At 39.6% G+C, this 15,160-nt stretch overlaps 2 protein-coding genes across 2 annotated transcripts; one reads left to right on the forward strand and one right to left on the reverse strand.

Annotated features, from left to right (window-relative positions):
- Positions 1-988: 988 nt before the first annotated feature.
- On the reverse strand, positions 989-1,987 carry LOC135637994 (protein TRACHEARY ELEMENT DIFFERENTIATION-RELATED 7A-like). Its single transcript, XM_065150911.1, has one exon. The coding sequence runs from the start codon at positions 1,953-1,955 to the stop codon at positions 1,224-1,226; it is 732 nt and encodes a 243-aa protein (XP_065006983.1). The 5' UTR covers positions 1,956-1,987; the 3' UTR covers positions 989-1,223.
- Positions 1,988-2,968: 981 nt separating this feature from the next.
- On the forward strand, positions 2,969-3,899 carry LOC135637918 (protein TRACHEARY ELEMENT DIFFERENTIATION-RELATED 7A-like). The gene has a single exon (XM_065150803.1). The coding sequence runs from the start codon at positions 3,010-3,012 to the stop codon at positions 3,709-3,711; it is 702 nt and encodes a 233-aa protein (XP_065006875.1). The 5' UTR covers positions 2,969-3,009; the 3' UTR covers positions 3,712-3,899.
- Positions 3,900-15,160: the final 11,261 nt, after the last annotated feature.

Below are 15,160 nucleotides of genomic sequence, written 5' to 3' on the forward strand. Positions count from 1 at the left end.
AGCCATACTATTAAAAGTTGTGTTCCAAAATACAAAAATAAAAAGCTCTCATAGAATATATGCTTATGGTTTTACATTCTCAACTCAAAAATAAAAAACATCTTAACTTTTTAAGTTAGTATAAGCATTGGAGGGACTTTATTAAGCAATATAGTTTTATAGAATTCGATATCCTTTGGATTTAATTATTTTTGACACAGGATTCCAATTGAGTCTAATAATTAAATTTGAACTTAACATATATAAATTAATGTAGTTATAAAAGACTTTCCACATTTGCATATAAAAAAATAAAAATTTTGCATGTACTGTCTCATAGTAATTTTTTTAAAAAGTCATATAAAACTTCTAATACTAGAAGCTATTTTAAATTCACAAAGATATTTGTTTAGTCAACAAACCAAATTCTCCCTAGTCAATTATAATTGATTGATGGAACCATATAAACTTTTTCATCAATTTACTAAGAAAATTATTTTGAATATCAAGTTACTGAAGAGATCATAAACTTAAATCTTCAATCCAATCATAAACTTAAAACAACCTAAAATGATTTCTCTATTTATTTATTTATATATTATTATTTTATAAAGGGTACATGATGAAAATGGGATTAGGTCCTAACACCTTCCTTACCTTACGATTTTTATTAACTAAACTAGATAGCACCTTAAAAAAAATTAATATTTATTATTCTTGTTTTAACATTTGCAACTTTCATTGTTTCCTTAAATCTCTTGTTAACATATGGCATTGTCATGCTTATTCTTGATGATGAATGGGGGGGATCAATGTGCCTCCCTTCTTCCTTTGGCCAAATATGTTATGAAGCTCATGGTCTCAAAACATAGGTTCATGGATACTTATTTTTATATACACCATTTAATACAATCTCAAGTTGGCCTAATTAATTATTTTTTAAAGATAAAAAATATTTTTATTATATTAAATGGCATTTACATTAGACTGGAACCCTCATACAATAAATAATACACTAATGAACTCAGATGTCTCATCAATAATAATAATAATAATAATGACATATTACTTATTTATAAATGAATACAGTTCTTAAATAATCACAATACACACACAGCAGATGACAATGAATGGAATGAATGCAAGTGTAAACAGGAACACAATCAAATAAGCACACTTATTCAACCATCATGCATATTTCTCAGAGCTTTGGCGACCATTTCTGTTGTCTGCGAGCCTTTGTGCTAAAGAAGGTGGTGGCGACTTGTCACAGAAGGGCCAGCGCCGCCGGTCCTGCTGCTCGAACGTTGTTTCCCTGATGCAGGCTCACTAAATGAGGCTTCACCCGTCACCGTGGCCTTCTTGAACACCTCATGGACTTTGATATCTTCGTCGATCGACAGGGTCGCCAGTTGTTGGCCATGGGGTCCTGGAACGACAGTCTCGTGGACATGCGCATGGTCCTCCACGTCCACGGCTTCGCTTTTGGCGGCCATCTTCTTCTTTCTCTTCTTGATGCAGCAAAACAGTGCCGCCGCGAGGAATGCGAGGAGGAGAAGGCCGCCGAGGGAGGCGAACACGACGATGATAACGGTGTGGTTTGGGCTTGGTGGCGGAGGCACCGGTGGTGGAGGACGGACGGGTGCCGGAGGCGGCTGCAGCGGTGGCAGCTTCGGCGGAGGCGGCTGCAGCGGTGGCAGCTTCGGCGGAGGCGGGGCCATCTTCCTTGGCGGTGGTGGTGGCGCTTGCTTCGGAGGTGGGGGTGGCGGGGGGCTGCGGCGAGTTGGTGGCGGTGGCGCTTTCTTCGGAGGTGGGGGTGGCGGGAGTCTGCCGCGTGGTGGGGGAGGTGGTGCTTGCTTCGAAGGTGAGGGTGGTGGGGGGCTCCGGCGATTAGGTGGCGGTGGTATAGACGGGGATACCTTTGGAGGAGGTGGCGCAAATGGACGCGGTGGCACTCGAGGCGGGAGGAAGGCCATTACGTTTCAAGAGACTCGAAGACAACTATGGAGGGGATGGAGAGAGAGGATGGGGGGGTGTGGGTATTTGTAGCATCGATCGAGAAGAGGAGGTGGCAATTGGGCAATAGGTTTGCAAAAGACTTTACTCCCATCCTACGGCTTTGCAACGGTGGCTTCCAAATGCTGACAGCAGGAACGTGAATTGCATAAGCACACATGCTCTTCCACATCTTCTATTAGGAATTTAATGTACTTATGCGTCCAGAATATATTTCCATTTGGATATTGCTGCTGCTGTCGCTGCTGCACATCAGTGCACAAGCTGAGCATAGTTAAGTACATCAGATATGTGCAATGAACTCCCATTGCACGTGATGATTGGACAGTACATGGACTGTGAAGCAAGCATTGTGTTCTCCAGTATCTGTCAGACAATCTTGGAGTCGAGGAAATGATAAGTGTAGGTGCTTGAAAACTGGCTGAGCAAAATTAGGTTTCACGCATGATAATGGCCCTTCTTCCCCATCGCCAGCTATAGATTATTCTGAGAAAAAGACCTTCCCAGGGATCAAAACTGGTGATAAGTCACCAGTAGCTAATATATAAATGCAAGAAAAGAATTAATATGAAGAAGATGTTCTCCCATAAAAACAACAGATCATTCGTCTTTAAGTAAAGATAAGCAATCGCCAGAGCTTATGACAAGCACAGCTTCCCCACTGTACCTCAAGTTGTATAATGCAGAGTGTCTGTTCTTACTTCCTTTTTATATCTTGTGTTAACACCCTTAAGCTCTAAATCTTGTTCTGGGGTTCCTAAGCAAAAGTCCATGCTCAAGATGGCAGCCAGTTCATGTCGAAGGACACAAAGGGCCAAGAATGCTCAACCTAAGCAACAGTTGTTTGCAAGCCACCCTTGCAAAGCCTTAGCATGAGAGTCAAGTCTTTTGAGAACCTACTGCCCAATGGGGCCTTCTTCTTCTGTTACCGCTCGATCGATGCTACAAATACCCACACACCCCATCCTCTCTCTCCATCCCCTCCACAGTCGTCCTCGAGTCTCTTCAAACATAATGGCCTTCCTCCCGCCTCGAATGCCACCGCGTCCATTTGCGCCACCTCCTCCAAAGGTATCCCCGTCCATACCACCGCCACCGAATCGCCGGAGCCCCCCACCACCCTCACCTTCGAAGCAAGCACCACCTCCACCACCTCGCGGCAGACTCCCGCCACCCCCACCCCCGAAGAAAGCGCCACCGCCACCAACTCGCCGCAGCCCCCCGCCACCCCCACCTCCGAAGCAAGCGCCACCACCACCGCCAAGAAAGATGGCCCCGCCTCCGCCGAAGCTGCCACCGCTACAGCCGCCTCCCGCACCCGTCCGTCCTCCACCACTGGCGCCTCCGCCACCAAGCCCAAACCACACCGTTATCATCGTCGTGTTCGCCTCCCTAGGCGGCCTTCTTCTCCTCGCATTCCTTGCGGCGGCACTGTTTTGCTGCATCAAGAAGAGAAAGAAGAAGATGGCCGCCAAACGCGAAGCCGTGGACGTGGAGGACCATGTGCATGTCCACGAGACTGTCGTTCCAGGACCCCATGGCCAACAACTGGCGACCCTGTCGATCGACGAAGATATCAAAGTCCATGAGGTGTTCAAGAAGGGCACAGTGACCGGTGAAGCCTCACTTAGTGAGCCTGCATCAGGGAAACAACGTTCGAGCAGCAGGACCGGCGGCGCTGGCCCTTCTGTGACAAGTCGCCACCACCTTCTTTAGCACAAAGGCTCGCAGACAACAGAAATGGTCGCCAAAGCCCTGAGAATCATGCATGATTGTTGAATAAGTGTGCTTATTTGATCGCCTGCCTGTTTACACCTCCATTCATTGTCATCTGTTGTGTGTGTATTGTGATTATTTAAGAGCTGTATTCATTTGCAAATAAGTAATTCGATCCTCATATTCAATTTGGATGACTTTTACATTCTTGTGGCTACCATCAAGTGATTCATTTAGGGCATGACTTCGAGTCACGATATTGGTTTTGGATGGCCGTAGTTGCAGAACCTGCATATAACTTTAATTAAGAGGTGCATATTGACTGTGGTCATTGGATCATTTAGAATGAGCATCACAATACCATATTCTTCATGTGTTAAATATAGAATAAAAGGAGGGGATATATATATATATATATATATATATATATATATATATATATATATATATATATATATATATATATATATATATATATATATATATATAGATGGTTCCACTATATTCTCTAAGACTAAACTAAATAAGACCAAAAACACTACTCTCTCAGTCGACTTAAAGTTTCAATTGCTTTTCTTCCTATTAACCTTAATAGAAAATTTATATACCTTTATCGTTGAGCTAATTATAAATTACCTTATGTAATTAGTTACCTTTAGCATATCAATCTATACACTTTCAAAAGTTATAATATGATCTATATATTTATGAAAGTAAAGTATTTAATCTTGTTTCTCCTTGTATTATTGACTCTATTGATTGAAATATCATATATGCTTAGCGATAAACCAAAGTGAGGCATAATCAACATATGTTTGATCGAAATATCATATATCTTGTTTTTCCTTATCTTTTGCCTTCTCCTCCCCTACCTTTACCTCTTCCACCTCTACCTTCATCTCTTCTTTTCCTTATCCTCTCTCCTCCCTCCTACTATTATCCTCTTCTTTGTCTTCTCTATCTCTATTCTCATCTTTGCCTCATGAGATTTATCGAAAATTAATCTTGTTATAATAAAAAATGAACTGAAATGCACTCATTCATAAATACGATCCAAAAACATATCAAGTTCAATAATTATCTTAAAATCATAAAAAAATAAAACTCTACTAAATTCCTTATTAGATTAATGTTATAGTGGACTTGTGGAAGTTTCAAGTCATTTAGTAGAAATTGACTCGTAATATTCAAAAATAAATTAAATAGACTCGTTCAAAAAATATGATAAATTTTACAAGTAATTATCCTAAAATTATCATAAAATAGAAAAACTAGTATAATCCTTGTTTGATTTATGATGTAGTAGAATTATGAAAATTTAAAATCGGCATGTGAATTTTATAGTTGAATGTTTTTCGATTCAAATCAAGTATATTTGGGTGAAATTTATCTAAAATATCATAGGCTTGTATAGTCATGCCCACGTATAATTATAACAATCATTCTCATTTTTTTCCCATCTTTTGGAGGATTTTAGAAGTATTATTTTTTGAATTTCTTATGTTTCGAGGGTGATTCTATAGTTGAATATATTTCAATTCAAATTTGAGAGTATTTGAATGAATCGTATCTTAAATCACTTTAAGCTTGTATATTCACAACTAGTAATGCTCATTTTTAAAATAATTTTGGGAGATTTTAGAAATATAATTTTTTTGAATTTATAAGTATTTTAGAAGAGGAAAATAGAGAAGCAAACGAAGGAGAGACAAAAGAACAAGAGGAGAAGAGTGAGGAGATAGACAAAGAAGAGGTAGAGGGGGAGGAGACAAATGAGAGAGAGAGAGTATGAGAAAAAAAACAGAGATGATAGACGAGAAGGAGGAGGGGAGAAATTTTTTTGCTGAATTAGTTTGGATCGATTCAAGAAAAAAAAAATCTAGTCATGTAAATCTAAATTATTTAATAGAACGAATAAGAACATAATTTTTCATTCATAAAAAATGACACCTCTTGGTAATTTCTGAAAAGAGGGACGCCACCCACCCCCATAAAAAGTACATAATGAGATTTTTTCGATAATTACCTATATGATATATTCTTAAATTAGATAATATTCTATTTTGATATTATGTATGTGCCAATATATATCGATTCGATTCGATGAGAAAATGGCCATTCTCACAAGTGTGAAGCTCTCCATTTCACGTATAACGACGTCACCATCGATCAATGGGTTGGGTGTTTCCGATTTTACCACGACCACCGTGGTTAGTGACTCCGGTTAAGCCACAACCTCCAAACAAGCCGCCAACTCATGCGAACCCCCCGCCAGCTCCACCTCTGAAGCAAGTGCCCTCAGCCCCACCTCCGGAGCAAGTGCCCTCAGCCCCACCTCCGGAGCAAGCACCACCAACCCCACCTCCGGAGTAAATGCCACCGCCCTCACCACCGAAGCAAGCGCCGCCACCCTCAAGTCCGGGAAAAGTGCTACCAATCCCACTTCCGGTGCCAACGCTGCCACAACCACTTCCTGTTCCAGTGTTGCCACTTCCAAATCCGGGGAAAGAGACGCCAATCCCACCTCCGGGCCAAACGCCGCCACCCCCACCTCCTGAACAAGTGCCACCTCCGCCACCCCCGTCACCGCCAAGCCCACCTCCGCCACCCCCGCCTCCGGAGCAAGAGCCACCACCCCCACCTCCGCCTCTGGAGCAAGAGCCACCTCCCCCACCTCCGCCTCCGGAGCAAGGGCCGCCACCCCCACCTCCGGAGCAAGTGCCGCCACCGCCACCACCTCCATATCAAGTGCCGCCACCTCCGCCCCCACCAGGAGTGCCAGCTACGCCTATCAGTCCTCCACCACTGAGACTGCCACCACCCGAAACCAATCCACGGAGCCCGCACGAAGCCATCATCATCGCTGAATTCGCCTCCCTCGGCGGCCTTTTACTCCTAGCGTTCTTCGCGGCGGCCGTGACTTGCTCCATCAGGAAGAGAAAGAAGAAGATGGCCGCCAAAAGACAAGCTGTTGACGTGGAGGACCATGTGGATGTCCACGAGGCTGCAGTTCAAGGACCCCATCGCCAACAACCGGCAGCTCCGACGTCGATCGACGACGATATCGAAATCCATGAACTGATGGAGGAGGGCGAAGTGGTCGGTGAAACCCCACGCAGAGAGCCTGCGAGGGATGCAACATTCGAGCGGCGGGGCCGGCGTCGCTAGCCCTTCTAAGGCCGATCACCGCGACCTTCTGGAGCACAAAAGCTAGCAGGCTATTGTGTGCTCGCAAATCAGTGTTACGTCTATTGTTGTTATTTAATGTATTAATTCGCGGATAATAATACTTGTTTCATTGGCTTCTTTGTGTGTTTCATTGACTGCATTGTCTATATGTTTCTTTCCCGTCGCCAACGTTCTATATGATCCAAGTCGAAATGCCAAATTTACTGCCTGCACTTGAAGCTTCATGGTCTTTGTCTAAGAAGGACCGATACGGGAAGAAGAAGAAGTCACGTATGTTTCACATAGGTAACGTCCGAAACCAATCTACTTGCTGTCGAGGAGTCAACTTGAGGTAACGTTGACTAACGATCTGAGGCATGTGGATCCCTGATCTGGATCGTCAGTTGTTCTCCATCACTTCGGCGCGAATCGTAAAGTAAGACATTAGGAGTTTCTGAGATTCGTGCAGAGGCAGTTCAAGGGCGTTGATGCAGTCGATTTTTTTCTTATTTTCTTACAATTTTAAAGGCATGGCCAGGTGGCATTTTAGGAGTTTAACTCACGCCTTACGTGGCGACGTACGCCGAGAGGGGCGTCTCAGAAAACTGTCCCTCCTCGCCTTTTTCTTTCGCTTTTTTGCATAAAAAATAATTGAGAATTAATTATTTCCTTTTGATTAAAAAAAGCAAGAAAAGAGATCATTAATATTATCCATCCTAATATCGATGGATGACATAAATTAAATACATTTAACACTGTGATTTAAATTTAATCATTTTATATCCACGATTAAATTTTTAAAGACGTAATTAAATATATTAATTATTCTAAATTTGATATTGATAAGATTCTTACATATAGTCAGTATTTAACGCATTATATAATATAGATAAGCTACATATAGTCATTATTAAAAAAAATTAAATCCAGTCTAGAAAATATCTATTTTTTGAAAAAAAAAATGAAAGCGGCCCATTTTTATTTGCAAATTTGCAAATCATTTTTATTTAATTAATTTTGAGCCAATATAAGAATCGAGAGGGAGAAAAAAAAAAGTTGTGAATCACTTTTGAAATAAACATATTTGATGGTAAGGAAAGGAAAAAATAGCAACTATTGGAAGCCTAAATTTAAGGGGATTTCTGATAAATAACCCAAAGAGTGTGGTGGTCAAACATTTTGTGCTTTCCCTAAAAATCATCTTTTTCTTATTTCTTTGCTCATCAGCTTATTTTATGATTTGAGATTGAGAAAAAAAGAGAAAGTTATAAATCACTTTTTATATATTTGATTTTGAGGCCATGCAAGAATTGAGATGGAGAAAAAGAGAGAAAGTTGTGAATCACTTTTCAAATCAAAATAAACATTCGATGGAAATGAAAAAGTAAAAATGTAGGATCTTTTGAAAGTTACTTATGTAGGAATGGATCTTTTAATTTTGTTCAAAAATATGTTGAAGACTTAATGAAAGTTTGATAGTCCTGTTTTAATTAATTTTGATGATCATTTCAGGTTTGTAAAGATAAGTTGTGTGTAATCGTTATGCAAAGGTTAAACTACCCAGAAATAGTTCATCTAAGTAGTATTTTGAGGGTTTTTCTAGCTCCACAAAGTGATGTGGAGTGTAAGTTAGTACAACACATAGGAGCTATCCGGGTGGCACATAGTTGGATGGGCTTTTAGGGTAATGTCTAGGCTAATTTGCTATCTTATTTCACAATAGTGTCATGTGGGCACTTGTGGGGACTTTGTGTCGCGACGGACCACCTTAGACACTTTGTCATATAACCGTTCAAAGCTTACAAATTTCATATTTTTAACTTGCATTGCCTATCAAGTGTTTAATAAAATTAGTATTTATAGATCTTGAGTTAAATGTTATATTGAACTTATCTTCTCTTTTGTAAATCCTTAAGAGACCATAAGAGATTTCGAGAAGGTTGATCCTTCGTAGAGGGACACACAAGAGTGCTACACGACTTAGGCAAAACCAGCTAAGTTTGTGACATATGAGATCAAAGCGAGACAAGGATACCTAGAAATACTTAGCATATAAACGTTGAGGGACCTAGCGAGACTGCGTGGAGGGAAACTAGCATACGCAACCGTTTAGGGGAAAGCAAGGACATAGACATAGGAAAAAGAGTTGCTCAAATGAGTGAGCATCTGAGATTAGCATTCAAAGGAATGGCTAACCTTTTGTGTAAGAGGTACCATGAAAACAAGCGAGTTATAAAGAACGTATAGTGCATAAAAGTTGCGATAGTTGAATTCGAGCTATAATATGATGTTGGTAATCAAACTTGATGGGTTGTGCTGAAGGCAAGTGAGGTGCGTGATAATGGATGAGATCGTGGAAGATGGGATGAGTTGCTTAATGACTGAAAGAGATGTATTCATGGCAACCGAATCTTGGCACCATTGAAACTTTCTCATTAACATAGAAAAAAATACGTTTATAGGAGGTTGAAGTCTGCATCGAGTTTAATATGTTGCTAAGCCTTGAAAGGCACAATTGAGGTTATATTGGCGAAGAGTCACAATTTAACAAAGTGCATTCGTAGGGATGGAACAGTGCATAATTTATTCAGTAAGGCAAAGTAGTTCAAGGGGATAGTGATCCTTGAAACTTTAAAAGAGAAGGATGCAAAGAAAGTTTTGAATCTCGGATTTTGATGATGAAACCAATTGATGTGTTTATGATCTGATCTATGTTTTGAGTAACGTAGGAAGCTTTGATCAGAGAGAGACACTTAAAGTATGAAGAATCATGTTGGGCCAGAGTATAACATGTCAGAAGATTAGACGTCGAGTCGGAGGATCGGTTAACGTATTGGCAGAAGGCTTCGGGCCATGGGTTTAGGCATCATGCCAAGAAGAGCAAAAATTGTGCTAAGAAAATCAGAGTTGTGGAGGTCAACTGGCCGATTGGGCAATAGGTCGCAAGAGAGGACGATGCGCCGAAGAATCGGATGAAGCGTCGATGAACCAATGATATGCCGGACAATATTTGATTTAAGCTTTGTAATAATTATTTAGATCAAAGTAAGTTTTAGGTGTAATTGGGTTGGAATTGAGCCAACTCAATTAGAGGCCAATTGGGCCTAAGTTTGGGCTGTGTTGGTCCAAGTGAAAGGCCCAAACAATAACACAACAGATGGAACCATCGGTGGTACAATCTTCGAGACTATATCAGGCGGTGGTACCGCCCAGACTTAATCTTTGAGATTGTCAAGCAGTGGTACCGCCAGTATGGGCGGTGGTACCACATAGACATAGCCTCCCAAGCGGTAGTACTATTAGACTGGGTGGTGGTACTGCCCAACACAAGCGATGGTACCACTAGTACCCCGAAAATCGAGGATGAGATACTTTTAGACTCCAAGTTTGAATCCACTTGAGGCTTATAAATACCTCTCTCATCCTTGGTTAATACTGTAACATCCCCCATTTTTGAAAATTTAGTAAAATATTTGTTTGTAAAAAATAAGGATTATTTAATAATTATTTTATATTAAATAATATTATATTAAAGTTTATGGCTAAGGACCTAAGAGTAAATATTAAAATTTTGATATGATTTATAGAATATTCAGAATTGAGTAAATAAAAAATAAAATAAAACAAAAAAAATATAGTGGACATGTGTCACTAGCTAACCTAAGGTTGGTGCCACTTATCTTTGCTCTAAAGATGACACCTAGCCCCTTTCATGCATGCATGACACCTTGCAACTTTTGCATTAGCCAAAACCCAAATAATTAGATGAAAAGTTAAAGAAAATAAACCTGAAGAGTTGCAGCCAACGTGAGTTTGAGAAGAGAAGGGAAGAAGAAGAAGAAGAAGAGGAATTGAAGAAGAAGATTTGATTGAGGTTTTGCATCAACTCCCCCCATTTGGGAATCAAATTTGTTTAAGGCAAGTGTTCTAATCTCTTCCTACAGAATTCCTAATCTCTGTTTTCCTTTTAATTCTTCATAAATGCAAAAGATTTCAGCTTAGTACCAAACCGTTCTTTCCTTTTGATACAAAGCCATGAATCTGAAATTTTTCGGTAATCTGACTTCTGTACATTGTTTTCGACCTAACTTTTAGCACTAAACTCTGATTTAGGTAAAACCTATTCCATTTGAAAGTAGACTCAAATATCTTTATTTTGACACTAAGATTTAATGATTTGGAGTTTAAATGCCTACTAAGACTTCTGTTTCAATTAACCCTACAGATTCTGCAAAATAGAGACTGAAATTTCTGACCTCTTGTTGCTTAACTACTTATAACTTTCTGCTGTGAACTCAGATTCATACAAAGTATGATTTATTCGAAGCTAGACTCAAAATGCTTTCTTTATATACCTGATTTGAAATTTTTGGATTAGAATTGCTAACTGAAACATCTGCTTTCATCGACCCTATGGATTCAGTAAAACAGAGCTAATATTTTCTGACCTTTAGCTACGAAATTATCTGTAACTCCCGGTTGTAAATTCCAAATCTTGTAAAGCTTGATTTGCATAAAACTAGATTGATAAAGCTTTCTAATGACACATATTTTGCATAAATTGGAGCATAATTGGTTATCGAAATAGTTCATACAATGTCCCTATCAAATTCTGCCAGAATCGAGCTTTAGTCGATTTCGGCTCTCCTTGTTTCTTCTCTTTGGAAATCGATTTCGGCAAACACTCTTCAGTTAAGCTTTACATTATTACCTTAAATTCCTGTATACTTTTGTCCTTTATTTATTTGTCTGCAGCTATCATCTAAAGTTCATGTTTCCAGCGTAATGATTCGGCACATGCATCCCATTGTTCCGCATTTGCTTTCGATATGTGCCTCTTCCAGTTTCATTTCTTTGGATATTGAATTCATCTAACTTTCTTATTTCAATTGAGCCATATGTGATTTCTTGAAATCCTTGTATACTCCTGCTTTTGTTTCCTTTTAAATCTGAATACATTTGTGAAAGATTCTGTTTGTATCGTATTGACTCGAAAGGCATATGTACATTTCGTTGTTCCGCATGTGCTTCTGATATGTGTCAATGTTATTGTTCATACTACACTTTTGTACTCTGGTGTCTTGTGGGATATTGTGAACCTTTGCCAGAAATGGTAAAGGGAGTTATGCTTAGAGCCCGCGATTGCTCTGCCGGCCCCATTGACTTCACTCAGACGTGGGTGGATGGAGCTCCCAGACGTGGGAGACTTATGCGTGGTCATCCAGAAATGGATGGACCATATTATGTTATGATCCCACTTCACCTTCTATCTGTTTGATATAAAATTCAGAGCCGACCTAGCACTTGGGCAGGGTGAGAGGGCTCGAGTAGGAAAGGGCTACCCGTGGATGGAGTCGAGAACTCATCACGGCGTGGAGCCACCACTGAGTTAATCCTCACATGCAGTATGCTAGAGTACGACGTTTGAGCTTCTATTTCATATTTGTTCTTTGATATATTCTAAAATGCTTCTTATGCTTCCGAAATATTTCCATATGCCATTGATACGTTCTGAAGCATTTCATTCACCATTGATATGTTCCGAATATTTTCATATGCCATTGATATCTAAAATGCTCTTTACGTCCTTGTTATGCCTTGAAATTACCATATGTCATCGATATGCTCCTTATGCCAATGATATGCTCCAATTTCCTTTCTCCTATTGTTATATCTAATGCCTGTTTTTGAACGAGGTAAACCTTTGTGATTTTATATCAAATGAGATGACTTCAAATGAAGACTTGTATTTCTACTTTTGTATCTTGATACTAAGCTTGCTTGAACTTCTCCTATCGCCATGGATATGTTAGACGCTTGCTGAGCTCTTTATGCTCACCCCGTTGCTATATAAATTTTTCAGGGTAGCTTGTCACGCACTGAAAAGCTAAAATTGGGTTAAAGCAATGAAAGGCTAGAAGATTTTTGAGCTAATCTTTGTTGGATGATGGTTTTTGTTGTATAGTAAACTTTACTTCTGATGTAATGTTAAGGATCTATTGATACTTATATGTTGTAAAATGTTAAAGGACCGCTCATGTGTATGGAATGATAAGTTTAATATGTGTAAGGATAAGAACTCATGGTAAACAATTATCTTTTTGTGATTGTATATACTTCTATGATTATGGATTTGTGGTGTGGTTGATGTTTAGTTGAGTTGTCTTTGGATTTTGTGAATCTCTGAGTGAAGTGGATTATGATTATGTAATGTACAGGTTTATGAATTGTGAATAGAGATTTTTTGAATGATTCTTAGTATCCTCAAATTGTTAGATTGGATCCTGGATTGAATTGATTGATGAATTATAATATTATTGATTTTTAGACAGGGTCACACTTCCTGAATGTGATAATTCAGGGGGGGCGTGACAAATACACACAAGCACAAAGAGCTTAAAAGTGGAAAAACACTGTAGTAATCAAATGAGAGATCCCCTCATCTAGTTCAAAGTTTAGAATTCTATTTAGGGATAAATGAGTACTTGTAAAAGGTTGTCTCCTAAACTTGTGAAAAGGAGAAGATGGGTGTAAAAGAGTAGTTGTTCTTCGTTCATTGAAAGAAGATCGGTAGTGGAAGCCGATGGCCTCGAGTAAAGAGGAATCGGGAGTGGATGTAGGTCACGATAACCGAACCAATATAAAAATATCATTTGTATTTCCTTATACTAGAAACTGAAGTCTTACTTTCACTATGCTTTTGTAAGCTTTCAAGTTAAGCATCTTTCATATACATTTTTATCGTATGAAGATTTTCGACTCGACGTAATTTTACCGCTGCACTAATTCCCTCTCCCCCCCCTCTTAGTGTCGACTTGATCATAGCAGAAAAAAGTTGCTCCAATGGGACTGATATCTAAGATGGATAGGTCTCAATTTTCTAGAAAGAGAATCATGTGTAACGGACTGCACATGTTAAGGAGGTATACTTCAACACAACAACTCCACAAAGCTCAACGGACCAAGCGAGCGATAAGGAGACATCACATGATCTCACATGAAGTAATGCATTGGTGGATGCATTGTAAGATTATAGGAGCGACCCAAGGCCAATACCAAACAAAGACACACATAGAGTCGATATTGAGATTAGACTCAATAGAGGGCTAACCTATGGAATAGTGAGTGCGAGGGCCCTTATCAACACAATGAAACATAAGGAGTGGAGTAACTTGGATGAAACTTAGTAAAGTGCCCAAGTCGTATAAAGGGATTGACACAGAAGGTGAAACATAGAGTGGATGCACAAAACTTTTCTTTGACAGATGTCAACAGCATAAACTCTTGTAGAGTAAGAATGGGATCATATCATTCCATGGGTCTCTTATTTTGATAGAGTGGACTCAACCTATATAGTGTCAAAGTTGAAGGAAGCTTCGAGACACACCTTATCTCAGTGAAGTAGTTGACGGATGAACTAATGTGACTTAACTTGTGAAGGCGAAGCTAAGGTCAAAAGGCCTTAGTACGAGGTAAGAGGACAACAGGCAGATAGTCTTAAAGAATATGCTATAATGTTACCATTCGAGTTGCCATAAAAAAAGCAGTGCACAACAGATATTGTAAGGCCTAGGATCTAAATAATAGCGCTTCAACTTTAGCAAAGTCAATGGACTTCGAGAGCAGCTAAGCAATGGACTATTGTAGAACTATTCTTCATACGGGTGTGACCCAAGATCAGGTGGATGAAAGTCGATTACTAAAAGAGCAAACATAATCGGAGGTGGCGGAGGCCTTACAATATGCTGGTAGTAGCCACACATGGAGAGATCGTAGTCCAAGTTCATCCTATAAAAATCAGAATGCAATGAAGATATCATCATAATACAACATATTGCTGTAGATAAAGGTGAAATAGTTCAAGATAATATGACACACATAAGAGAAGTCCCGCGAGGGACTTAATCATATGGAGGTATGATCATGAGCTACTAGGAGCTCCACTTTAGTAAACAATACAATGATAATAACAATTATGGATTCAATAAGTGAATGTCAAGGTAGCGTAGATATAGGTTTTTATGTGTGCATCGAATTTTGCATCAGATGAATGCATTGATCATATCGAAGGGAAATTCTAAGTGTAAGTATTAGTGAGTCTCATTGGGACAAGCTTTATCATATAGAGGTATGATCGGGGTGGCTGAATAGTTGGATTACTCCAGAGCACATATTCACTTAAGGAAGTCCAACAAGTCAGAGGACAAAGCCAAGTAAACGTATATTGCTATCAAGGAAGCTAAGGAGAATAGAATTGACACGAGCCTTGCAACATGATGGC

Source organism: Musa acuminata, chromosome BXJ3-5 (genome assembly GCF_036884655.1).
Source record: "Musa acuminata AAA Group cultivar baxijiao chromosome BXJ3-5, Cavendish_Baxijiao_AAA, whole genome shotgun sequence".
Classification (NCBI taxonomy): domain Eukaryota; kingdom Viridiplantae; phylum Streptophyta; class Magnoliopsida; order Zingiberales; family Musaceae; genus Musa; species Musa acuminata.

Coding starts and splice junctions, on each gene's coding strand:
- LOC135637994 (XM_065150911.1), bottom strand. CDS start 1,955: ATGGCCTTCCTCCCGCCTCGAGTGCCACCGCGTCCATTTGCGCCACCT.
- LOC135637918 (XM_065150803.1), top strand. CDS start 3,010: ATGGCCTTCCTCCCGCCTCGAATGCCACCGCGTCCATTTGCGCCACCT.